We start from the raw sequence: 26,152 nt of genomic DNA, 5'->3' as shown, positions 1-26,152 counted from the left end.
CAATAAGATTAGGAGATGACAATGTCTTCGTTGCTGCGTATTGGGTGACAATTGATTCACTGTCCAGAAAACGACAATGACATTGAGCCTATTCTGAAATAATATATGTGAATTATTTGAAAGGAATTGCAGCTCTGTATGTCAATTGTCAGCATATGTCTATTTTTACGGATGTTTCGGATCATCTAATGGAGCAAAAAATGTCCATTCGAGGTTTCTATTCGAGAAATTTCCGTTACGAAAATATCCTCGATCAACGGGATTCGAACACGTGCCCCTTAGCATGGTCTTGCACGCGTTTACCCCTACGGCCATTAAGGCGATTAATGAAAGTTGATGTATATTTTCTTCAACAAAAGTTTCAATACTTTATATGATAAATCGATTGGTTTATCTCACAGAATCTTCATCCCAAGGAGAACGAGTCAGGAGCCGTTAGAATCCGATGACCAGGTATACGGGTGGCGATACCAAAAATAGAATTCCGTTCTCGTGATGCTCTTACGCACACGTTATTCTTAGCGGATACGGTCGATTTCAACGTAGCGTGCCCATCTACCGACGACGACGAAGACCTGTAGGGTAAGGTGGGGCAAAAGTTTGAAAGGGACAAAAATTTCTAGTTCAATTCAAAACAAATGTTATAAATATAATTGTGAATCAAATGATGTTTAAGTAAAAGACTTTCACCCCAAACCAAATATCATATAAATTGATTGAGTTTCGGAAAAGTTTTGGCTATTTGTTGCTTTGAGGCGTGAAAATTGTAATTTTCGGTCAAACTTCCATTGCATGGAACAGAACGAAATTAAAATCTTATTCGAATTTCAATTAACTTTGTTTTAAGTTTTTTTTGGTCCAAATTTTGTGTGCATTTTCAGCAAACATCAATTTACAGCTGGTGGAAGGTATTCCTGTCATAACAATATTCATATTTTGTGTTTAATTCAGTGAACTTTTGTCGCACGCCCCAAAAGTTAATTTAAGACAAAGAATTTTGAAACTGTTATAGTTGAAAACTAGGTACATATTTTGACACAAGCTTGTTAAGAAAAATTGTGGCCAATAAATTGAAGGTTCCCTGTGTGACATTTATTTTTCAACTGTTACAGTTTTTCTGAAAATATCCATCTTTCCACTAAGGCTGAACTTCTGCCCCACCTTACTCTACGCGTAGGATATATGAAACAATCATTATTGTTTCAAGGTGACTGCCAGACACTGTGCATTTAATTAGCGTTCATGCGCCCCTCAAGTTCGATTTGTAACAACGTGCAGCAAGACACAGCTGCTAAGGTTTACGAATCGGGCGGCGATTTTGAAGGTTCGATTTGCTAAGGTAGATTTGATTGTTTATTTAGCTGTGTAAATAAACATCTTTTAGCGGCGGGCTACCGGTGTGCTTGTGGCAAAAATCGGCCGATTTTGAATTACTGCGTGAGAAGAAAATGGTTCATGCAGGTATTTTATTTGTTTATGCTTGCTATCTTTGGAATCTGGTGTTTAAGAACATGTTCTAGGTACGTAATTACGGGATGAAGTTTATTGCTCTTCATATTTTTGTAGTCACAGCTTAACAGAGAAAGATTCTGTACCTCAGCATGGTGTTCAATGAGTAACTTTGCCAATGGTATCTTTTCACATTCGGCGTTGAAGACATGAGGATTGTTCACCCTGAAATAAAAACAATGCGTGAATCCTCCAGCGAAGAAAATTTTAATTTCGCTAGAAATTGAACGCCCTTTCCGGTGCTTTGTGATATGACCTAGAGAGTACGGTCGCAGCAATCACACAATAGACCTAAGTTCGAATCTTTTCAGAAATTTTACATTTTTTTTTATCGGTTCTGTCGATTGTTTAATCACATTCTAACCGCCGCTGGCGGTTTTTTCGTTTAAAATATATAGCCATACATCAAACTATCAATGAACATTTTTTCGTATTACCCCTTCCAGACTAGCATATTGCATATTATCGTTAAGTTAGTGTTTCTGATTTGTCACGGTCGCCATGTCATTAATGATGAGGATGATGGTGATGATGAATAAGTAATTTCATCTAATATAGCAAGGCATCTGGCTAAAGAGCTGGAATACACTGATAAGCGATTTGTTCAAGATTGTACTGATGATTGTGAGCAATCACTATCCTGTATGAAGGGCCAAAAACAGATGTGTGGTCGTGCAAGTAGAGACACTTGCACGAACTTCGCGTTAGTGGAGGAAAACCTCATTTCAGAAGATAATTTTCACGAACAACTGTAAAATCAAGCCTTCGATTGACGTAATGCTCCCAATAGATGGAGTCGAATAGCCTGCCCTAAATTCACGCTAATCCTTTCGAATATCATCACAAAAGTCGTTAGAATTTGATCGCCCTTTTCCGGTCTTTTGTATTATGACCTAGAGAGAACGGTCGCGGCTATCACACTCTAGACCTAGGTTCGAATCTTTTCCAAAGTTTTTTTTTAACTGATTCATCGAATGCTATATCAATTTCAAACCGACTCTGGATTTTTTGTGCTCCCCATTTCCGACTAGTATATTGAATTTTACCGTTCAGTTAATTTTCCTGATTTGTCACGGTCGCCATGTCATTAAAAATGTTGATGATCATTATTGTAACAAGGCATCTTGCTATAAAACTGGAATAATTTGAAAAGCGATATGATCAAGTTTGTACTGTTGTTTGTGAGTAGTCACTATCCTGTATGAAGGGCCAAAAATGTATGTACGGTCGTACAAGCAGAGCAATTATTTTCGGGTTGATTTTTTTTTGATTATCTAGGAAACAACGTATGTCCTTAATAGGCTGGCAGCTTTCTGAAATCTAATAGATTTTGAGAATTTCATCAGACTCAAAAATCTCTCGTTGGTCCATCATTTTTTAGGTTTCTTTCAAGTACTGGCTATGTATGAGTCGAAAATACTAGACTGTACTCCAGAATCTTTCCTTGAAATCTTGAGATTCCTTTCGAAATTTTAATAATCAATCCTGTGAATTCCTTCAGAGAGGTTGTCGTCTTGTATCACGTACTGCCATAAACATTTTGTTTTTTTTCGACACATAAGAAAATATAGAGCGAGAGTTATACCATATTTTTGTGTATATGCTCACTCACTCACACAGGATACTTCAAACGTATCGATAACTGGGTAAACAGCGAACCTTTCCACTTCCATTGTATACATTTGTCTTAAAAAAATCCGTGTTTTCCACACTTCGGCCATAAAGTTCCTAAATTTAAACCTACCGTTTATCTTAGAATAAATCACGTTCCATCTGCTTAGGTGGTTCGGATTTGATGTCTGTTCTCTCGGAAAAATTTGCGCTGCTGCCTGCTAATGAGTGCGATGATCGAGAAGCCGTGTAGGGTAGGTGTACTATAATTCGGCACCCTACAAAAAAACAATTTTAAAATGAATCAATGATTATTTTCTAAAAAAAAGTACTCAATCCATGTTTAGCAGGAAGAATATGGTGAATCCTTCATGAGTCGATGTTCTATGACTCGATATCGACTCATGGAACCATACTAGAAATAAAATTTCATGTTTACTATGATGATCCCCTCAAACCGCTTTCCAAAGCATTTTTGTTCAATTACTGGTATTACTACTATGGCGAATACCGCGGTGCGTCTACCCTAGTACACTTTCATCCTTCACCTCTGTGAGGACCGGGACTTGGACCTGGACCACGGCTGTTGAAGCTTTAACGACCGACACACCTGATAGCGGTTAAATTTCCGCTCTACTACGATCTTGTGCGCGATAAATTGTGCCGAATCTGAATTTTCTCCAACCGCGCCGCGGTCGGACCGAGGAGGATAGTCTACCTACAAGATGGAAACATTTTTTTTCACGAGTGGAGCCAAAACAAATTGGTTGTTTGTTTTGCTCGGTGAGGCCTGGCCATACGACCGGCAACAGCTGTCAGTCACGCTGGATCTAGATTTAGAAGTGCTGCTGCTGCTGCTGGGAGAAAGTGATCGTTGACGGCCGCCCGATTGGCGCACGGTCCAAAGCTAGGGAAATCCAGGGTGGGTTGGGGACGGTTTGGCACTTGGCCCACCATTCCGGAGTGATTCATGCGACGAGAATTACCACCGTGTTGTGATATGGTGGAATTCATATAGCGATGATATGATGTTCGTTCGTGGAAAAATGGGGTAGCGTGATGGATTGTGACTGATCATTTTTAGGGGCTAAGAAAAAGTATATCCGTATTTTTTTTAGTTTAAAGAAAACGCAAAATTTACGGCACGTAAATGTGTTGGTATATTTAAGGTTTGACCTTTGCGTCCCTAACCTATTTTTCATAAACAATTTGTTGTGATTCTTCTAGATTGTTCTAAGAATACTGCCAGTTGTTTAGCAGGAATCGCTTGTAGTTTTTTGCTCAATTCATATTTGTACAAGTTCTAAATTAATATCAGAAGAAGAATTAAAAAATAACGCCATCACGTCGTATTCATGTGGACGATTTGTCCTTTTAAAGAAGCACCACACTAGACAAAGGACTAGCATGCAACGCCCAGTGACACAGTCGAAATACTTCCCTAACGGAAAGTTTTCCGGACTGAAGTGGGAATCGAACCCACACTCCTTGGATTGATGCGGCTAAATGATTGACGACACTAACCGCACGGGCATGAAGCCCAAATATCAAATTAATTTCTAAAGGAAACTTAAAACAAATCTTGGTTCTCAAGCATACCATAGTGATTTTTTTTAAATAATAATTATCTGCAAATATTTTGAAGGAACCTTCGAAGGGGCCATGCATTTATTCCAGGCAGAATGCCAAGAGAGTTATTGGAAGTAATTGACGAAGCAATATCTTGAGCAATTACTGCATATACAGTCCGTGACCTTCGAAGTTCTTGCTGTGTCCACTCCTTGTTGATCAGCAGCAAAACTGCCAAAGTATTATGCGCTCGAATGTCTAGGATAAGATTCTTAATACCATCCTTACCTAAACATTTGGGTTATTCTATTCCCAATCGCGAGCTTAACGGGTCCCTAAAGCTGAAATTGGATATAAACAATCAAACGATATTCAATTTAGTTCAGCTCCGTTTTGCTTCATGGTGCTTGCGCCGTTGAAAAAAAAAGAAACAATCAAAGCAGTTACCGATGGATATTGGTATTGTGTTTCAAAGAAATTCATCCCAGCATTTCGTTCCAGATACCTTCAAGAACTCAACCTGGATTTTAACTTTTAATATAGGATTTCCAGGTTTTCCAGATAGTGAACACCCTATCTGGAAAACCTGGAATTATCATGGAATTTTATTCCACCTGGAGAAAACCTGGAATTCTCAGGGAATTTTGATCATAATCAGGAAAATTATTTTGAGGCAGTAATTTAAGGTAGCTAACCGTTATTTGCCATAATATTCTTTTCAATCGAAAAAAAACTACTATCAAAATGCTATTTGAGCTGTTCAGTGAAAATATTTCGGCTATTAAATTTTATCGACTGTTTCTTTTTAGAGAATTGGTCTCAATTTTTGATGTAACGTCTCTGAAGTCTCTATTTTAACTTGCAGCTTACTCTGATGCTGAATTTCGTCCAATATTTATTGAGAAAAGTTTTAGGAATCAGCCTAGTGGTTTCTCCAGAGATTTCATCTGAAAAAAAATCTTTAAGAGATTCTTCTACCAATTCTTCCACCATTTTTTCAAAAGTTGCTTTTCAACAAACAATTTTTTCAAGATTTTTTTCAACAATTCCTCATATTTCTGGAAAATTTCATTCACATTCCCCTGCAAGGCCCTGGAAGTACGTTTAAAAAAATCTTTGAAAACTTCCTTGAGAAATCTCTTAGAATAACTGGAGAGATTTCCAAGGAAATCTGTAATTCCCAAAAATATCATTAGAGAAGTTCCTAGTGAAAACCTTAAAAAAAACTCTGATGGACAATTTTTTAGGAATTCCTGAGAAATCCCTGGAGGCATCTCTGGAGAAGTTTCTGGTTGAATATTTCAATATGTTTTAAACGGGAGTCTTGGAGAATGCTCTACAAAAACCTATGGGAGAATCATCGAATAAAATATTGGTGGAATCTCTGCAGAAATTTTAGTGGTATTTTTTAGAAAAAAAAACAGGTTGTATTTTGAGATATCCAAAACAAAATTATTGGAGGAGTCTCTTAGCAAAATTCTTAATTCAATAATAAATATAGTGGTCAACAACTATATGACAAAGTTATTTTAAACAATATACTGTCAAATCAACTATATTTAAAGTTATCTTCAAATTAACCTTAAATATATTTTGACCAGAAAAATGATTACGGACACTACATTTTGTTCTCCGTGTAAAATTAGAGAATTTCTGGAATTATTTTGTAAATACTGGATAAACCCTGGAAATATCAGTGAATTTTATTTCGGTAAACGAGTAGGCACCCTGTTTAAGTAAGGATAACTCCAAAAACTAATCTATATTCAAACAGCAACTTCTACAATAACTCTTTGAGAAATTTCACAACCAAGTCATATGTCCTCCAGGAATTAATCAAGGGATTATTTTTTTGAGTTCCCCAAGATTTCCGTTTGAGACATCTTCAAAAATTTAACAAGTACCTAGTTTCTCTTCAGGATTTCTTTAATATTTCAACCAGAAATTCCTCTAAGGATACCTTCAGGACTGACTTTGAAAAACTAGCAATTTTCCCACGAATTTATCCAGGAATTCTTACAGGGATGTCTCGAGGCAATTGTCAAAGATTTTTTCCAGACCTTATTGAAGATTTTTTTGGAAGAATCCGAGTGGTATTCTAAAAGAAAATCATGAAATAATCTCTAATGCAATTTCGGGACACTCGATGAAGTCTTTTATAATTTTCCAGATAGGATTCCTTTAGAAAAAAAATTGTTTTATTCCACGATAATATCCTGAAGAATTTTTTGAAAAAAAAAAAATCTTTAAAAACAATGGACGCAATTCTTGACTTAATTTGTGGAGAAATGAATTACTGAAATAATTGCTGTAGTAGTAAATTTCAGAGTCCCAGTGGAAGTTACTTGTGGGAGTAGCGTTTTTTTGTGGAAATTACTCTAAGCATCCATGAACTCTAATCCTGACTGCTTCTAACAAAAAGAATAGGATGTATTGATAATTTAAGGAACACTTTAAAACACTGTTTAAAATAACAGGTCTCGGTTTTCCCAGTTTCAAAATATTATCTTGAGACAAAGAAAAACATTTTGTTTTCTAATCTTTTTTTGTTGTGTTCTCTAGGATTGTGTTTCGGAAAGCCCCAGCAAGCTGGTTCGTTTTTTTCGCGGTTCTGGTAATGTTTTTTTTCAGTTCGTTTCGTTTCGCGCGTTTTGCTGTGTAGTGCTTCGGAAACCCCCCGGTTTGTGTTTGAGTGAGTGCGAAAAGTTATTCGTGTTCAGTTGTAACTGGTGAGCTCGTTTCATGCTTCATGATCATTTATTTTTAATGTGGCAATGTTACGTTTATGTAATTTACAAACAAACTTTGGATCGTTCGTTACTACAAGTGTCGACAAAAACCCTTATTCCCGTTTCATATAATGGTAATACAAACATATCTTCCCTTTCTTGTCATTACTCAAAATAACCTTTGAATAGTTCGACATTTTGAATGTCGACGTTCTCTTTTGATCTTCTACCAATATCACATAACACATTTTTATCGTGGCAACGTTACGTTATGTAATTTTCATATAATCTATAGATGGTTTGTAACTACAAGTGTCATAAATAACCCTCATTGCTGTTTCATATTATTGTAATGTACCTTTCTTTTTCTTAATTACTAAAAGAAACTTATGAAAAGTTTGACATTTTGAATGTCGACGTACTTCACCGCGAGACAAAAATGCAAAACATATTTTAAGTAAGAGTCATATTTTCCCTCTCTACCCATGGATTGCATTACCGACCAAAGGTGACTCCCCGATGTCTGTCCTCCCTCACTATTCAACATCCTTCCCGTAATGATTGTGGAGATGCAGAGGTATTCTCGGTCTCTAGCAACAACAATTATTACACAATATCATTCCATCCCCATCCCATCTGACTGAATCTATGACAAAAGGTCGTAATAAAAATAAGATAATAAGGGTAATAAAAAATAAGACTTACAACACTATTTTGTAGGAGTTGCCTTTTTTCGATTACATTATGTTGAGGAAAATCGAGTAAAAAAGTTTGTCCCTTTCTTAGTTAAGGTCTATACACCCAGAAAGTTTCATTGAAATCTGAGAGGGTGCTGCCAACACCTGTTCAAGTTGACGCTAAATGCTTCAATAGAGTGATGCAAATTTTGAAGTTTTTGCTCCCCTATGCTTAAACGATGTCAATTATGATGAAAATGATCCTCCCAAAATGTGAAGTGATTCGGAAGAAATTTTACTGTGCACACGCCATTTGAAGTTTATATGGAGATTACTATGAAAAACGCCAATCTTTTGGGTTCAGCGCTCTATCTCTTCGTCATAACATTTTATGGAAAAGTGAACACACTCATCTCATGCGAAAACTTCCCAGCTACAACTTTGCCGAAGATCACATTTTGATGGGACGTAATTCCACAAAATGTTATGACGAAGAGATATAGAGCTGAACACAAAAGATTGGCGTTTTCCATAGTAATTTCCATATAAACTTCAAATGGCGTGTGCACAGTCAAATTTCTTCCGAATCATTTCATATTTTGGGAGGATCATTTTCATCATAATTGACATCGTTTAAGCATAGGGTAGCAAAAACTTGCATCAGTCTAATGCTTCAATACATTTCATTAAACTTGAATAATTTTGTGGTGTTGTGCTGAAATATCATTGAATTCGGATGAAAATTGTGGAAATAGGGTTCTAAAGCCCTGTATAATTTTAGTGCCAAACTTTTAAGTTTAGGCAAAAAACACATGTTTACTCAATTTTTTAATATTTTTCGTTTGTTCAAGTCCAAAAAACTGTTTTTATGTTTCTTTAGGTTTTGTCACACCCCTTGCCTTAAACTCAAATTTTGGATGTATTTTGTTTTCTGTGTCCCTTCCGAAATGTCAGATAGCAACAACTGCAGTGTTAAAACTAAAAGCTCTGTGGTGTTTTTGTCGACTTAGAGAACATCAAACATGATCAAAAGTGTCATGGTTCATTTAGGGACCAAATTTTTAAATTATAGTTCTAATATGATATAGCCGACATTTGAGCGGGAAAAAAAGCTAAACTAGTTGCAGTAATATGCTCTTTCGTGTTATTAAATTAAAACAAGATTTGATTAAACATTTTAGAACCCTATTGGAGTCAAAAGATCAGGATAATTCGGTTGTGATAAATAAGTCAGGGATGCAAAGGCTAAATTAAATCATGTGACATCCATTTTTCTTTAAAATTTATGCATTTCTTTTAATTCCGTATATTGCACATTAAAACACGAATGCATAACGCATTGATTTTTCCTCGGATTTCTCCGGATCAAATTCACCGGAAAATTCAAACTCCTCCGCGTTTTATGACCGCAACATTCCGGGCAGTAAAATTCCTAATAACAGGAGGCCCCTGGCTCGCTACTCGCTGGGTGGTGGTCGTAAATTCCTGCTGTCATTATCGCAAACTAAAATAAATATACCCCGTCCAGTACCCATTCTGCCACACTTGGCACATATGATTCGATCCAACTTTTCCTACGAACGCTTTTGCTGCCTTCTACACACCTGAAGATGTAGTTTCCATTCATGTGTCGACCCGTCGTCATCATCAACAACAGAATCATCCAAAATCACTACCAGAATCCACTCCTACTCGAACTGGAATTAGTTTGAGTACCTCTACACTTAACCCTTTCCACCTTGGAGGAGGTTGTCGTACGCGCACCTTCTTGATGTCCTGGAACAAAAATAGCTCCACCAGGTTTGGGTCGGATTTGGACGAGTGGTTCTCAAACGTTTTATGGATTTATTCTTCTCATGCAGAGTTGCTTAATATCAATCATATCAGCTGATGGCTGATGCTCTAAAATTATCAATATCATTTGCGAGCTATCAATATCACTTAGATTTGACAACCAACAGCAGTGATGCGACAGCGCACTCTAGATCACAATCACTGCAGAATGAGTGATCACGTGGTAATTATCCATGCTATTATTGTTTTTCAGTGACCAACATATAGTTTCAATCTATCTGAAGCACTGTCAAAAATATCGTACTGATAAATTGCCATTTTATGTGCTAGATTTAAGGCTAAACTTAACCCATCAGTCTATCGCAATCAATGCACCGGTGATGGAACAACCAGCATAATCTGATGGGATACAGAATGATCCGATTTGTATCGCAGTCGGCCTGTCGAATTCGGCAAATTTTAGGCGTTGATAGTGACAGCAAGCAACTCTGTTCTCATGAAGTAAATTTCGTTGTTTTTGTTTTATAAATGAACTAAAATTATTAGATCCATCCATAATCTGTACCTCCAATATCTGATTAGATCAATCCATAATCTGTACCATCAAATGATTGCAGTCAAATTGGTCAAACCTAACAACATTGAATGTTAGATTTCATGTCATTGTTTACGAATCTTGGCGTATTTAGTATAGATTCAAAAAATACATTTTTTTCTCATATCTAGGTGTTCTGTGTTAGGTAACACTATTATCCTAATTTGGAATATGTACTTGAAGGCAGTACTGGTAGACTCACATTAAAACATTAACTATTGAGTTTCCCGCGAGACCTTTTCCATGAAACTCATGTCTTGCTCAACATTTTTTGCGAAATCACTGGCTCGTGCTCATTTCGTCTAAAATGATTGGAATACGCTGCTCTCATTGATAATAAGAAAATTTGGAACTCTATATATAATCAACGCATTTTCTCTGGTAATAAAATTTAGAGTAGGAGTGCATTATGGTAGCTGACAGAAGCTTCATCGTCGGCACCCACACGGTAAAGATGGTTATTTTTAAACTCAAGGAAACTACTTATGAATCTATATCAATGTCATGCACGTTACAGCAGCGCTACTAACCCGTTGTTTCCTCTTCTCTTTTCCAGATTTTATTTACGTGAAAGACAAAGCGATGTTCCTTGGCTAGATAATTATGGACTGGATCCACAGATACTAAGAGACTTTATACCATTTCTACTTCAGAAAGAAAATAGAGAATATCCTGATTTGTGCCAATTGCCAGGTAAGATCGCGACGCCGGAATCATTGCAATTAAGGTATACTTAACTGTTTGTTTCTTCACAGACCTGAACGAGGCGACGCTGCTGGAGAACCTGCGGCAGCGCTTCGAGGCTGGCCACATCTACACCTACGTCGGGAGCATCCTGATAGCGGTCAACCCGTTCAAGTTCCATCCCATCTACAACCCGAAGTATGTGCGGCTGTACCAAAACCAGCGGATCGGTCCCATTCTGCCGCCGCACATCTTTGCCATCGCCGACAACGCCTACTACAACATGCTGAAGGAAAAGCGGAACCAGGTGAGTTCTGGCATATTCGCCTCTTAATCTGATCCTGGAGCCTATTACCGGGACAGGACATATTACATACTAGGGTGTTACTTATTTTCAAAATTTATGAAAACCAATATATCTCAATATATTTTGCTCATACTTTGAAGTTTTGCTTTTTGTATGATTTAAACTCAAAAAAGCACAAGTGAGTTCTGTTTGATCCTTCGACCTTGACGCTTGCTTCTTCGGGAGCGGGTGATGAGGGCAGGATCGAACATGTCGCGCGTCGGTGGAAAAAGTGAAAAAGTGAATCGGTCCGCTAATTCTGTTGGATCCTTCAACCTTGACGCTTGCTTCTTCGGGAGCGGGTGATGAGGGCAGGATCGAACATGTGGAAAATGGTGGAAAAAGTGAAAAAGTGAATCGGTCCGCTAGTTCTTTAAAAAAAGGCAACGTGGCACGGTGGAATAGTATCGCGTGTCGCGGAACGCGTTTGTAGTGTTTGATCCTTTGATCTTGTCGCTTGCTCCTATGAGAGCGTGTGACGAACACTTGTTCGACGTTCAATTCGTTTATCGAGTAATATCGCGAATCTGGTTAGAAGCATTCATTTCAAATTATATATTTATCGTTTACCAAAACGAATCCCTCCTCCATATCCAAACTCCCAATGTTTATTTGTGGAAGTGCAGAGGACTCCTCGGCTTCCATAAAGCAAGTAACATTTAACACGTCAACATTTCGCACCTATCCCTAAATTGACCTGCATTCGGACGCAGCCGGCGCCGTTATTGTTTGTTATAATAATGAGAGCACCAGTACTTACACATTGAGGATGCTACTGATCCCGAGTAGCGTCTGTTGGTTCCCTGTGTAAGTACAGCTGTTCTTGCAATAACGGAGTAGCATCTGCGGGCGGTCAATCATGCTCATGCTCATGCTCATGCTCAAACTCAAAAAAGCACAAGAAATTTTGGTTTTGTGAAATTTTGATAAATAAGCCGCACCCTAATGCGCATACCTATTTGTTATTAGAGCACCGCCGCATATTCCGAATGTGCCCCTTTTCCTGGAAGTGGGTCAACGGATGATTTGTAATATTGCAATCTCTCTTGCTCCTTGCCATGCTGTTTTGATTGGCAGAGTGTGAAGTTGACCAGCATTTATGATACACGTCGGAAACGGAATGGTAATGAGCGATGACAACTCTTGCAAAAACAAACAGCTGCCCAAGGGGTAGCGTGACGTGAAATAGCGGAAATGTAACAGGCCAGTGGCAGTGAACTGTTTAGTTGGTATGCTTATCGGTGTGGTCGGTGGAATGACAAAGTGAAAACTTTTATTTTCTACAATTTACAGTACGGAGTTAAGATCATAGGTAGTGTTTTAATTTGAAATGTCTTACGCTTCATAGATCCTTTGATATGTAGATGTAAATAAGCCCTATAGGTTACTCAGATTGGTAACAACAGGTGAATTGTAACGAAAAGGGATTGATCAGTTTGTCAGTCTGCTTCCTTTGCAATTCAATCTTTTGGTTAATATTTCTGCCAACATATATAACCAGCAAACATTCGCCACCAACCCATTTAATTATAGACGAAGAGATGTTGCGATGGCAGTCCACCAAGAAGAAAACAGTCATAACTCATCGCGCTTAATAGATATAAATGTGTGGCACTGACAGAACAAAGGTTCAACGCCGTGCCGCCGCCGACTACGGATGATGTTGACGTGTTGAGAAAGATCACGACGACGACGCCGACGAGGACGAATGATCTCTTCTGGGCCGTACGATCATCAACACTCGGATAGTTAGAGCCGGATTGTGGCACTCGTGATGATCATCCCATCCATCCATGGGAGGGGAGTGGGGTATGGCAATTCGTCTTCGAAAAATAGGGACAATGCATTTTAAATAAGCAACGATTGGATGGTCAGCTATAATGTCAGTGACCTGCATTGACATAGCTATGGCTTTTTCCTAAGGATTGAGGAAGCGTATTCTAGTTTCAGACAACATTCATTGAAATAATCACGGTTTTCACGAATTTCGTAGTTTGCAATTATGATCTTACAACGAAAGGACGAAACCCCCAATGCAGAATAATCTAAAGACAGAATTCCTTCGGGCTGTGCCCTCATCGGTCGTAAAAATGGGAAATATCCGCCCCAGAAGCTTTAAGAGCTTGGAGAACTTCTACCAGAATCATGAAGAACTTCTATCAGAATCTTGGAGAGCTTCTAACGAAAGCTTGCAGAACTTCTACCAGAAGCTGGCGAAGCGCTTGTTGGACGCAAAAAAGGAAACATTCCCCCAGAAGCTTGTGACGCTTCTCTCAGAAGCTTGGGAAGCTTCTCCACAAAAGCTTGAGAAGATTCTCTCCTGAATCTTGGAGAGCTTCTCCCAGAAACTAGGAGATTCTTTCCCAGAAGCTCGAATAGTTTTTACTAGACGCTTGGAGGTCCCCTAGATTTGAGAGCTTCTACCAGAAGCTTTGAGAACTTCTACCATAAGTTGGAAAAGTTTCTATCAGAAGCTTCGGTAGCTTCTCCCCAGAAACTTGGAGACCTTCTCTTCTGAATTTACGGACTTCTCTCATGAATCTTGGAGAGTTTCTTCCAGAAGCTTGTAGAGCTTCTTTAAGAAGCCCGGAGATCTCCTGAAAGCTGGCGTAGCGCTTGTCGGTCGTAAAAAGGGGAAACATCCTCCCCATAAGCTTGGAAAGCTTCTAAAAATCTTGAAGAGCTTCTCTCCAGAATCTTGGACACTTTTCTCCAGAATCTTGGAGACTTATCTCCTGAACCTTAGAGAGTTTCTATTAAAAGCTTGTAGAGCTTCTACCAGAAGCTTGGATGCCTTCTACCATAAACTTGGATAGTTTCTATCAGAAGTTTGAAGAGCTTTTTTCCAGAAGTTTTAAGAGCTTTCATCAGAAGCTTTGAGAACTTTTACCAGAAACTTGGAGAACTTCTACCTGAGTCTTGTAGAGCTTCTAACAAAAGCTTGGAGATCTCCTAGAAGCTGGCAAAACGCTCGTTGGTCGTAAATCGAGGAAATATCCTTCCCAGAAGCTTGGAAAGTTTCTCCTAGAAGCTTGTAGAGCCTTTACCAGAAGCTTTGAGAGCTTCTACCAGAAACTTGGAGAGCTTCTATCAGAAGCTTGGAGAGCTTCTACCAGAATCTTGGAGCGCTTCCAACAGAAGCGCTTGGAGAACTTGTATCATAACCTTGTTTCTACCAGAAGTTGGAAGAGCTTCTACCAGAAGCTTGGAGAGCTTCTACCAGAAGCTTGGAGAGCTTCTATCAGTAGCTTGGAGAGCTTCTATCAGAAGCTTGGAGAGCTTCTACCAGAAGCTTGGAGAGCTTCTGTCAGAAGCTTGGAGAGCTTCTGTCAGAAGCTTGAAGAGCTTCTATCAGAAGCTTGAAGAGCTTCTATCAGAAGCTTGAAGAGCTTGGAGAGCTTCTATCAGAAGGTTGGAGAACTTTTATCAGAAGGTTGGAGAACTTTTATCAGAATCTTGGAGCGCTTTCAACAGAAGCTTGGAGAACTTCTATCATAAGCTTGGCATCTACCAGAATTTTGGAAAGCTTCTACCAGAAGCTTGGAGAGCTTCTATCAGAAGCTTGAAGAGCTTCTATCAGAAGCTTGAAGAGCTTCTATCAGAAGCTTGAAGAGCTTCTATCTATATTACCTTGGAAGCTTTGAAAGCTCCTCCCCAGTTTGGAATACTTCTTCCGTTGAGTAATCTTTTGATAGATTTCATCCATAATATTTTTCAGGATTGCAAGGGAAATTCCTTTAAACTTTCGAAGGAAATCTCTTTTCAAAAATTTAGAAGCAATTCCCATTTATGATTTCATAAGCAATCTCTTTCAATAACTTGGAAGAATACCTTTTCTTGATTTTGAAGAAAATCTCGATTCAGGCATTGAAGGCTGATTCTTTTCGGAATTCTAAGGAAATTTCTTTAATATCTTGAAAGCAATCCCTTGCAGGATTTCGAAGGACATCTTTTTCAGAATTCTGAAAGAAACCAAGACATTTGGCAAAAAAAAATCGGTTATAACTGATTCCTAGCAGAATTTTTATGGAAATCCGATTAAGGATTTCGAAGGAAATCCCTCCAAAGTTATTGAAAGAATTTTCGTTTAGGATTTCCAAGCGAATCTCCATCCGAATTCCGCAAAAAAAACTCTTCCAGTATTTCGTAGGAATTCTCTTCCAGTATTTCGTAGGAATTCCCTTTCAGACTTTCTGAAAAAAATCTCATTTATTATCGGTAGGGAAATCCTTTTCTAAAATTCTGGAATCTCTCTGAATTTTGAAGGAACTCCTCTCAGTATTTTGAAGCAAATCCCTCCCAGGATGTCGAAGGAAATAGTCCAGGAGCATCCTGAACAGGTAATGAAAAATATTTTGGAGCATTAGGTCGAAACTTCTGAAATGATTTGCCAAAAGTTCGTGAGGGATTCGATTTAAGGAGTCTTTAAAGTAAATATCTCTTCTTGATTTTCCTTCATCGATTCCATCTAAAACCTACAAAAAATTCGCCAAAAAATACTTAATAAATTCTACCAAAAAAAATTCCAATTGTGGGACAGATAAATCTTCGATTCCTTTCTAAAACTTCTTAAATTTTTCCAACATTGCATTGAAAATTTCACATTTAAAATTCCACCCAGCAATTAAATCAGAATGTTATTCTAGAAATTGACTAAGAATCTTGAATTCAATAGTTATGAAATCATTCCACACTGGTCCCAAAGCCATATCAAGGAAGACAAAAATGTTTGCGTTTGAACCGTCAGTTTTAGATATATGGTGTCATCGAGAAAGTTTCTCCATATTTTTTAGACATTTTTTTCAGTGATGTGAAATTAGGGTGGCCCGCATGGTTTATGAGATCAGAATACAAACTTTTTTGCTGACGCGTTTAGGCCTATGCAATGTTTTAGAACAATCGATTTGGAGCAACGTTGCCGAAGAATCCAAATTTTTGTCTATTACGGTTCGCGAGTTATGATATTTTTAACAAAAAAGTTGGGGTGGTCCTGAAAAATCTGATTTTTCTTGATAACTTTTTATACGATAATTTCTGGCAAAAACTTTGTTCTGAGCACTTTTAGACCATTTTTTTTCTGTCAATCTGTGAAGACGTTTTTTGTGTGAATATTTAGAAAATAATATGTTTTAAAACGAAAAATGTTCATAACATGAAAAATAATCGAGGTAGCTCTTTGGTGGCTTCAGATACTGTTCTTTGGTACGTTCAACACTTGAAACCGCTTCAACTGTGTGGAGTCCGTACCACGACGTCTGGATAAAGCGAATCGGGTCAATACAGGCTAAATTTATCCGGTACGCATTGCGGTTTCTTCCATGGAGCAACCCTGATGAGCTTCCTCCATATGAGAACCGATGCCGCTTGTTGGAACTTGCCGTTTTTGCTGGAAAAATCATTACCGCGAACAATGATGCTCCTTTAATTCTATCCAGAATCAATTTGAATGTAGTATCCAGACCCCTACGTACTCGAAATTTCCTTAGGCTGGATTTCCAACGAACTGACTACGCTCAGCATTAGCCAATTCGAAGATTGTGTGAAGTTTTTAACTGTGTGTATGACCTGTTTGATTTTAATATGAGTATTGATGTCTTCCGTAATTGTTTATATCCTAGAAATTTGTGATGTTTCATGTTAAAATTAAGAATATTCATGTAGACATTTTTGTTCGATGAATTATGAAATAAATAATAATAATAAATAATACATATTTAGATTTGTGGTTAATATATCCTAAAGCGATGATTTTTTTTATATAAATTTTGTTTGAAACATTTTTAGAACTTCCAATTTTGCACATTTTTGCTGAAGCCACCAGAAAGCTATCTCGATTATTTTTCAAGCTATGGACGTTTTTTTGTTTAAAAGCATTATTTTCTAAATATTGTTAATCTCTTCACACAAAAAACGTCTTCATAGTTTTTTCATCATAAACAGAGAAAAAGATTATCTTTCTAATGGCGACAAAAGATTGAGAATCCGTTTGCGCCTTTTAGAGGCATTAATGTTTGAAAACAACATTTTTTTCGAAGAAAATATCTAATAACTCTGCAACCATAAGAGATAAAATCGAAGCCAAACCTCAAATTTTCAAAAGCCCAAATCTAGAGAAGCAGACAACGTTTCGAGGTGAAAACTTAATCGCTTGATCACATGCTGGTGGCAATCCATTAAGTTTTCAGCTCGAGCCGTTGTCTAGTTGTCTAGATTTGTGCTTTTGAAAATTTGCGAATTGGCCACGATTTATCTTCACCATATTCAGCGGCAACATAAAAATATTTTGAAAAGCTTTCATAAAAAAAAGAATATTTAATTGCATGTGTTATTGCATATAAGTGTTCCTATTTCCGCTCACGGTAAACAGATTTCGTATCGAACTTACTAAAAAATGCATTATTTCGAATTTCGTTATTTATCCTGATATTGTTTATGGTCAAACCATAGCTGCTACTGCAATAAAGAAAGCTGTATACTAAAATTGACATTTCTTTAAAATTTTGTTTAATGTTTGCGATAATTGGAACACACAAAAATACCTAGTGCTCCAATAACTGCTCACGAGGTCTTGTGTTTCCAATATGAAGAATTAGTATATCAAATGAAAATAATGTCAGACGGCTTCATTTGAAAGTTGTTAATATTTCTAGAATATGACCGTGCGAAAAATGTTGATTTTTGACACGAAAAATCAATTTTTACAACTAATAAGCGGATATAGGGACATGAGCGGATACTGGTGCACTGATGGTACAATGTCAAGATTCCGAATTGTAACGTTTCATTTGTACAATATTTCTTCAAATAAGGAATCCCGGAGCGAATACTGCATAGTGTAAAATCTCCACACCCCATACATGAGGGCTAGTTTTCACTCTCTGTTTTTACGAGAGGAGCGCGAGTACCGCCACAATGATTTAAATTAACTTGTTTTGACGTATGTAGTTTATTTGCAACGGTCACAACCCATCAAGCAAGCCCCGGCGAAGCCAAACACCCATCATCGAACCTTGGCTGTGCAGCAACAGATGACGATGACCGCAGGGTTCGACGACGGCGAGATGAGTTTCTCCCATGACACGGGACTGCTATGTTTACTGTTTTTACTACTACTGTCCTATCTGACAATGAAAGCATAACTGTCCCTTATGGAAAAAGTAGACATTGAGGAAATAACGCTCCATGTTAGAATTTGTCTTCTCATACAAATTATCGTAGTTTTGTAGTTCATTTCAGCATGTCATATTCATTTAGTACCATCGTATTCAGTAACCATTAGATTACTCATTCTTCTACACAGCTAAAAAATATGTAAATTGCAACGCAAAATCATGCACATAAAGGAATTGCCAGATTTGTCGCAAATTTATACTACAAACTGTGTAAAATTTTATCCACATAATGTAACATTCATTTTCGCGATAATTCGCAAAAAAAAAAACGTTATGTTGATGAAGTTTTACACGTTGTACAATGTAAATTTACGACAATCCTGGCATTCCTTTAATGTGCAAGACCTAATGTTGAATTTTACATGATTTTTTTTGTCTACTATTGATTAGAAGAAAAATATAAACTTGAACATAATTCATGTTTTGCAGTTTGCATTGTTAAAATTTCATTTCGAGACTGTGATGCCTTTATTTTTCAATATGGGGCTACACTAACTTCATATTTTTCGCACCATTTTCAAACAAAAAAGCGCGTCAGTTTCCGTGCACGTAGTAACACATCTATAGAAATAAGAATCTAGCGACAAAAAAAGTTGTTGGCTCGAAAATCCATATGAGACAGTTATGCTTTTACGCTGCAGCTACGAGCTGCAGTAGGTCACATGATGATGTTACGCTGCACATAACTGCGTCTCTTGGAATGGCCCCCCTTTTTCTGAATCGAATCAAGGGTCGACACAGTAAATTTTGCATGCCAACTAACCCACACAAATTAGCCTAATCAACGAATGGCCGGAGCGATACACCCTTTGCCCACTTATGGACTAAGTACGACGGCGTATCTGCTGATGAGTGATTGCCAAGGAACGTTAATTATTGTTCAGAACCACTCTTATTCCACAGAGGCGGCTCCACACAGCGCTCCCCTCATATACAGAGAACAGCTGATGTTGGTGATGATCGGCTTCCAATAGGATTCGCTGTTCGATCAATTAGCCGTGTATGATTCAATTTAATTGCACTTGTTAAAAGTGCCTTAGGAACGTTATGAGTCCTACCGGCAATTTATTCTGATGCATCACGGTTGTGGGTGGTGGTGCGTATGCTAGCTACATACATACTACATACTACTGTTTTTCACACACTCTGTTTACTAGAAACAGTAAGTACACGGACTAAACGCACAAACAAATTGATCGATGGGTTTTGTTGCATTAGTTAGTTTAATAAGATAAGTTTGCTAATTAGAAGCTGGGCCTTCGGATAGAGCACTTAGAGTTCTTGTTATAGAGGGAAATTGAAGTATAGATGAATTGTGTAATTATGTTGATGTAAATACTTTACACTGAAATTAAACGTTTTGACTTTGAGGATTTCCGCAGTAGCGACACTAAAGTCGCAACTATGACTACTCTGCAACAGCACTATTTATTTATGGCGAAACGAACATTTTGACTGGATATGTTGAAAGTTGTGCCTCGACGGTTACACCTATCTCTGCATATGGCGCCTTCGAACACAATATCGTTCAAAAGGCACGAAAGCTCACCACTTTTGACACCCTGCGCACCCTCCGCCGTATCAAACGTTGCAGCAAGAAAGACATTTCTCTATTTTGCGCAGTGTCAATATCTTTGCACGTAACTTAGTCAAGATAACGGTTTGGATATTGGAAAAAGTTTTAGCGAAATTATGAACTATCGTGGGGCTAACATCGACTCTGACGCTGACCACTTAAACAGTGCCCAAAATTATCTTCGATCGACAATGTTGGTATCGATGGCCGCCTCGGTATAATCTAGGACATAACAACTAGATGCCGTCCACTGTATATCTACAACACTTCGAGGCTGCATCACCGAAAAAGGATGAGCTTGATGGATCCCCTCTTCATGGAATATTTTATAACCTTTCGATTATGAAAATATAACCCAAATACTGAACTCTAGCGGAAAAAAATCCGAGGTACGTGGGGTGGGGTTACTGAGGTCATATTTGGCCACAATATGCGTCGTTTTAAAGTGCTTCTCATTGCAAATTTTAGACAATTCGGCCCATAAAAGCCCAAATGTCAAAGTTAATCAGTACCCAAGTAGCTCTGCATTCTACTAGGGGCAAAATTTCAAGGTTACTACACTCGATACAGCTTTACGAAGGATTTCTTGATATTCTTATGAGTTAAGATTCAATTATTGTTTCAATATCAACTTATACAGGTTTCGCTGTATATTTGTACTTCGATTTTGTTATTTATCAGTTGGACTCAATAAAAAATATCAAAATAAGGGAAACATGTAAACTACAGGACTGTAAGCATTCTTTGAAGTAAACGCACGTCTTGTAATACAACATGCACATTAAGTGCATGTTAGAATTATAATTTCAAACACTTGAGCTTATGATATCAACTATTATAATTTTCATACTGATAAATGGTTTTGATATACATAATTATACAATAGAATCGGCTGCGTAATGCTTCACAGCGCTTGAGCCTGCAAATTAGCATTTATCTAAGGCGTCGTCCACAAATTACGTAACGCTCTAGGATTATGGGGGAAGTAAGCTCAAGCTTTACGGCTCTTACAATAATGATATTTTTTCACTGTTATAATGTTTTGACGTTTTGAATTTTACATGTACACGACGATGTATGTAGCGGTGCATTAGCGTTGGGCAAATTTTACCACAACATAGATGTTACTGAATCGATTCAAATTCAATACGTAAAATCGATTCATCGATTTAACTGAATCATTTGAATCGATTCGTTTTTAAGCTCATATGGAAATTTACAAAAACAAGCTCTCAAAATAGGACCAAATGCAATTTCATATAATTTTCAAATCCCTTCAATTGAATAACGTTCGAAAACAAAAATTAAATATTAAGCATTTCAAGGCTGATTCAAAACTAGGATTATGAATCATCAATTCATTAAAAATACTAATCAATTTCATACTTTTGAATCGAATAAAAAAATCAAATGAAGAAAATCGATTCACTTGATTTTGAGTGCTCCCAACTTCGATTCAAAAAATCGATTGATCGGAACAAAAGAATCGTTTTCAAAATCGCATCGATTCAAAATCGCCCATCGCTAAAACACATACATCGTCGTGTACATGTAAACTCCAAAACATCAAAACCTCATAACAGCAAGATTAATAAGGCGGGAATTGTCTATAACTTGGCCATTAATAATCTGTGCAATTTTTTCACACCAAAAGAGTTACGGAGGGGGGAAGGGGGTCAAAGATGATCAATTCTAGCGTTTCGTAATCAATGGACGCAGCGTAAAACAAGCTGTAACGAAACTTATTTGATAGAAGTAATTGAAAATTATCAGAAATGATTCTCGGGATTGTGCTACTTTTCCCCGAATGTCGTTTTCCCGAATGTCGGTTCCCCGAACGCCAGTTCCCCGAATGACCCTTTTCCCCGAATGCCTTTTTCCCGAATGACCCAGTTCCCCGAAAAGTGGTACTGTTTGAATAGGAGCTCTAATAGTTTTTAGTAGCAAGATGGTGAACTAGAAAGAACGATAAGCAATCGAAAGAAGGAGGTATTTGGTCTTTCTGGACTATACACATAGTGCCAAAAATGCTGAGGACGGTAAAACTCCTAAGAACCGCCATTCAAATAAAGAAGGGTGCATATCAGATGACCAGTACGTACACTTCCCTGAAATGTAAAAAGTTATGACAATTATTGTTCGTTTAGTTGAGGAATAGATTATCGTGCACATCTTCAACGAGGAAAAATTAATACTCACACGTCAGTTTATATGGCACTTTCATAGAAGTACGCACCTTGCATTCAATGTACAATCCAACATAATGCGTTACATGTGCGTTACTTGTTGGTTTTGTTAGCTACGACGCCATCCAATATATGGCAAACATGGTGGGAGAATATTTTGGTGGGACAAAATTATTTAGGTGTGAGTCTATTGGAGGGCAAAATCCTCAATATGATTGCCAAAAACTTTTCGGGGAAGTGGATTATTCGGGGAAACGGGATATTCGAGGAACTGGCATTCGGAGAACTGGCGTTCGGGGAAACGACATTCGGGGAACCGACATTCGGGGAAAAGTAGCACAACCGATTCTCGGTACTAAAATACAACATAAGTGTAGTGAAAATTAACGATATTGACTGTTATACCTTCAAATAGGTGTAACTCAAAAGTTAAACGATTTTTTTGAAAATCGTTCCAGAGGTGTAGAACAACTATATTAATGAACTGGCGTTAACCGTTTCGATGGCTTGATTTTCTTTATGATCCCAGTAGTTCTTCCAGTAGGCTGAGTAGACGAAAAAGCTCATGACATCCTTGAATATAGCTAAGAAGTATTCCTTAAGTCATATAATAAAAATTATCTGTAAATTTATTTGGGCTTGTTTTTTGGTATTTTTTTTTTTCATTATTGAGTTTTATAGGGATATGTGTGCTATGACTTTGGATTGACTAGCGCCCTTATTGCCCAATCAAAAGCTGCAAAATGAAAATAAAAATGACGAATGAAACTGAGACAGTCTGTTACCTAGTCTTGTTTTCTATAAACAATTCCACAGTTATGGACTGAGGAATTTCTAGATTGGATGCTTGTTGTTTATTTTGTAAGTATTCAAGGCAGAAAACCAGATAGAATTCCAGGAGAAAGCCTATATCGTTGATCAAACTAACCCTATGACGATTACATTTCATACTAAAAATGACATCCAACTTCCCGTAGTGTTTATGAAATGATGTTAATGTCTATCTGTTATCATCAACATATCTATATGTTAATGTCCTATCTGAATCTATCTTAAGAAGCCGTACATCTCATCATTCTTTATCATCTCCAGCGAACGTAAGGGAGCCAGGGCTGCTCTCGATTATTAAAGAGTGTGTCAATATTGTTCAAGAGCAAGATATTTGTCCCAAATCTGTGGCCCAGGTAGCCGTACAGTAAACACGCCACTATTCAGCAAGACCAAGCTGAGGGTCGCGGATTCGAATCCCTCCGCTGAGTATCTTTTCGTTAGGGAATATTCAAATATGACGTCCATCGTTTTTCGGGATTTCTAGACTCTCCATGCCCCCTCTGTCACGCTTTTCCAATACCCAATACATGCACTGTAACACTTTCGTGGACAACCGTAGGAATCTATTTTAGAATCTCTTGAGGAATTCAAGTATTTATCCATAGAAAGGAGTCTGGAAAATTCTTACAAAGAATTTATACTTAAAACTATTATTTTAATATACGAAATCTTTGGCGGTAACCTAAGAGCATACATGACAAATTTCTTACTTGGAACATCAAGTCATTTTATTGTTGCAATTGAAACAAATAAAAATGAAAACATACCAATTCACTTCAATTCTCATCAATTTCCTTGTTCTTCTTCTCCAATCCACAGTGCATTGTCATCAGTGGCGAGAGCGGTTCCGGAAAAACCGAAAGCACAAACTTTCTGCTGCATCACTTGACGGCCCTGTCGCAAAAGGGGGCCCACGGTTCTGGCGTGGAGCAAACCATCCTCAGTGCCGGTCCGGTGCTGGAAGCCTTCGGAAATGCCAAAACTGCGCACAACAACAACAGCAGTCGGTTCGGAAAGTTCATCCAGGTGAACTATCGGGAGAATGGGATGGTTCAGGGGGCCGTCGTCCAAAAGTACCTGCTAGAGAAGAGTCGGATAGTGTCCCAGGGGCACTACGAGCGAAACTACCACGTGTTCTACTATCTGCTATCGGGGGCAACCGAGCAGGAACGGGTCGCACTGCATCTGCTTCCGGCGGACAAGTACCACTACCTTAATGCCAAGAACCTGACGCTGGAGAATTGCGACGAGAAGTACGAATTTTCACGACTGAAACAGAGCATGGAGATGGTGGGTTTTTCGGCGGAGAAGCAACGGCGGTTGTTTGCTGTTCTGTCTGCAGTGCTCCTGCTGGGGAACGTGGAGTTCTTTCCGAAGAAATCCACCTACCACCACGACGAAAGCGTCCAGGTGCGGAATCCGGAAGTGGTTGGACTGATATCGGAACTGTTGCGGGTGAAGCAGGAGACGCTCCTATCGGCGCTGACCTCGAAACGGGTTAAGGCCAGTGGTGAAACGTTGATCATGCAGTATAAGCTGCCGGAAGCGATCGCCGCGAGGGATGCTCTGGCCAAGTGTTTGTACGGAGCGTTGTTCGACTGGATCGTGCTGCAGGTGAACCATGCGTTGCTGAACAAGGATCAAACGATGCACACGGGCCATTCGATAGGGGTGCTGGATATCTTTGGGTTCGAGGACTTTGGACTGCAGAATAGTTTCGAACAGTTGTGCATCAACTATGCCAACGAACATCTACAGTATTACTTCAATTTGGTAAGTTTGAAGGGATTGGCAATGCAATATAAGGTTTTTTATAATTTTGATTGAATCTTCCAGCACGTTTTTAAGTACGAGCAAAAGGAGTACAAGCGAGAGGGCATCAAATGGACTGATATAGAATTCTTAGATAATTCGGGATGCCTGCAGCTGTTCGAGTCGAAGCCGTCGGGCCTGCTCTGCATTTTGGATGATTTGTGCAAGTGAGTTCCTTCGGGATGATGCCGAAGGCAATTGTAATTTCTGTTTGCCCGTCTTTTGCAGCTTTCCGGGAGCTACCAACGAGACGTTGCTGCAAAAGTTCAACAGTGTTCACAAAGACAGCGCGTTCTATGAGAAACCGCAGCGAAAGGAGAATGCATTTATAATCAAACACTACGCCGGGAAGGTGAAATACCAGGTGAGTTTTTGACTTACTTTGATCCTTTGTCTTTGATCTGGGGTTAATACGAACCCAGAGCACTCTGAAGAATTTTAAATATTGCAATGAACCAGAATTCAAAATTTCAAAAATTTGTTCAAATTTCGTGAAGTTATAACAATTTCAATTTAGGGTCAATATGGCCACAAGGCAAAAGTTAAATGACCTATAAAATTTAAATCCAACTCAGTGAAGTTCAAAATAAATCTGTATTTTACGGAATTTCTAATTTGTCAATTACCTCTTTTTAGGTGGCCGAGATGCGCGAGAAGAATCTGGACCTGATGCGGCAGGATATTGTGAGCGTGCTCAAAAACTCGAGCATGGCGTTTGTGCGGGAGCTGGTCGGCGCCGATCCGGTAGCCGTCTTCCGGTGGGCCATTCTGAGAGCATTTTTTCGTGGCTACTTTGCATTTAGGTCCGCCGGGATCAAACACCGGAAGGAACGCGCCGACCAGTCCTACAGTAAACTTTCCACCAAGAGCCGCTATCGTGCTCCGAACGAGAGCATCGTAAGGTGAGTTGAATTGGGTTCCATGACCTGCAGTTTCTCAGTTCATCGCGTTCAGGCGTAGTTGATTATTTCCCCCAATAGTCCCTATTTTAGTCTCAAAAGTGCCACAAGTCGCTACACATATATCCATAAAGCTTGGTGAAGGTTTCCTACAATCATCAA

General features: G+C 38.4%; 1 protein-coding gene across 13 annotated transcripts in view; it reads left to right on the top strand.

Moving 5' to 3' along the window:
• The window catches only part of LOC5564635 (unconventional myosin-IXa), a 220,670-nt gene that overhangs the window by 138,775 nt on the left and 55,743 nt on the right, over nucleotides 1-26,152 (top strand). For all 13 annotated transcript variants that reach the window (XM_021849218.1, XM_021849217.1, XM_021849216.1 and 10 more), the window contains 6 exons: nucleotides 11,041-11,177; nucleotides 11,240-11,475; nucleotides 24,099-25,052; nucleotides 25,116-25,258; nucleotides 25,320-25,455; nucleotides 25,728-25,993. In XM_021849218.1, the coding sequence (XP_021704910.1) occupies nucleotides 11,041-11,177; nucleotides 11,240-11,475; nucleotides 24,099-25,052; nucleotides 25,116-25,258; nucleotides 25,320-25,455; nucleotides 25,728-25,993 (1,872 nt within the window). The remainder of the gene's footprint in view (nucleotides 1-11,040; nucleotides 11,178-11,239; nucleotides 11,476-24,098; nucleotides 25,053-25,115; nucleotides 25,259-25,319; nucleotides 25,456-25,727; nucleotides 25,994-26,152) is intronic.

Source organism: Aedes aegypti, chromosome 3 (genome assembly GCF_002204515.2).
Source record: "Aedes aegypti strain LVP_AGWG chromosome 3, AaegL5.0 Primary Assembly, whole genome shotgun sequence".
In the NCBI taxonomy this organism is placed as follows: Eukaryota; Metazoa; Arthropoda; class Insecta; order Diptera; family Culicidae; genus Aedes; species Aedes aegypti.
The sequence above is the reverse complement of the archived record's forward strand: the minus strand, read 5'-3'. Positions and strand labels throughout refer to the sequence as shown.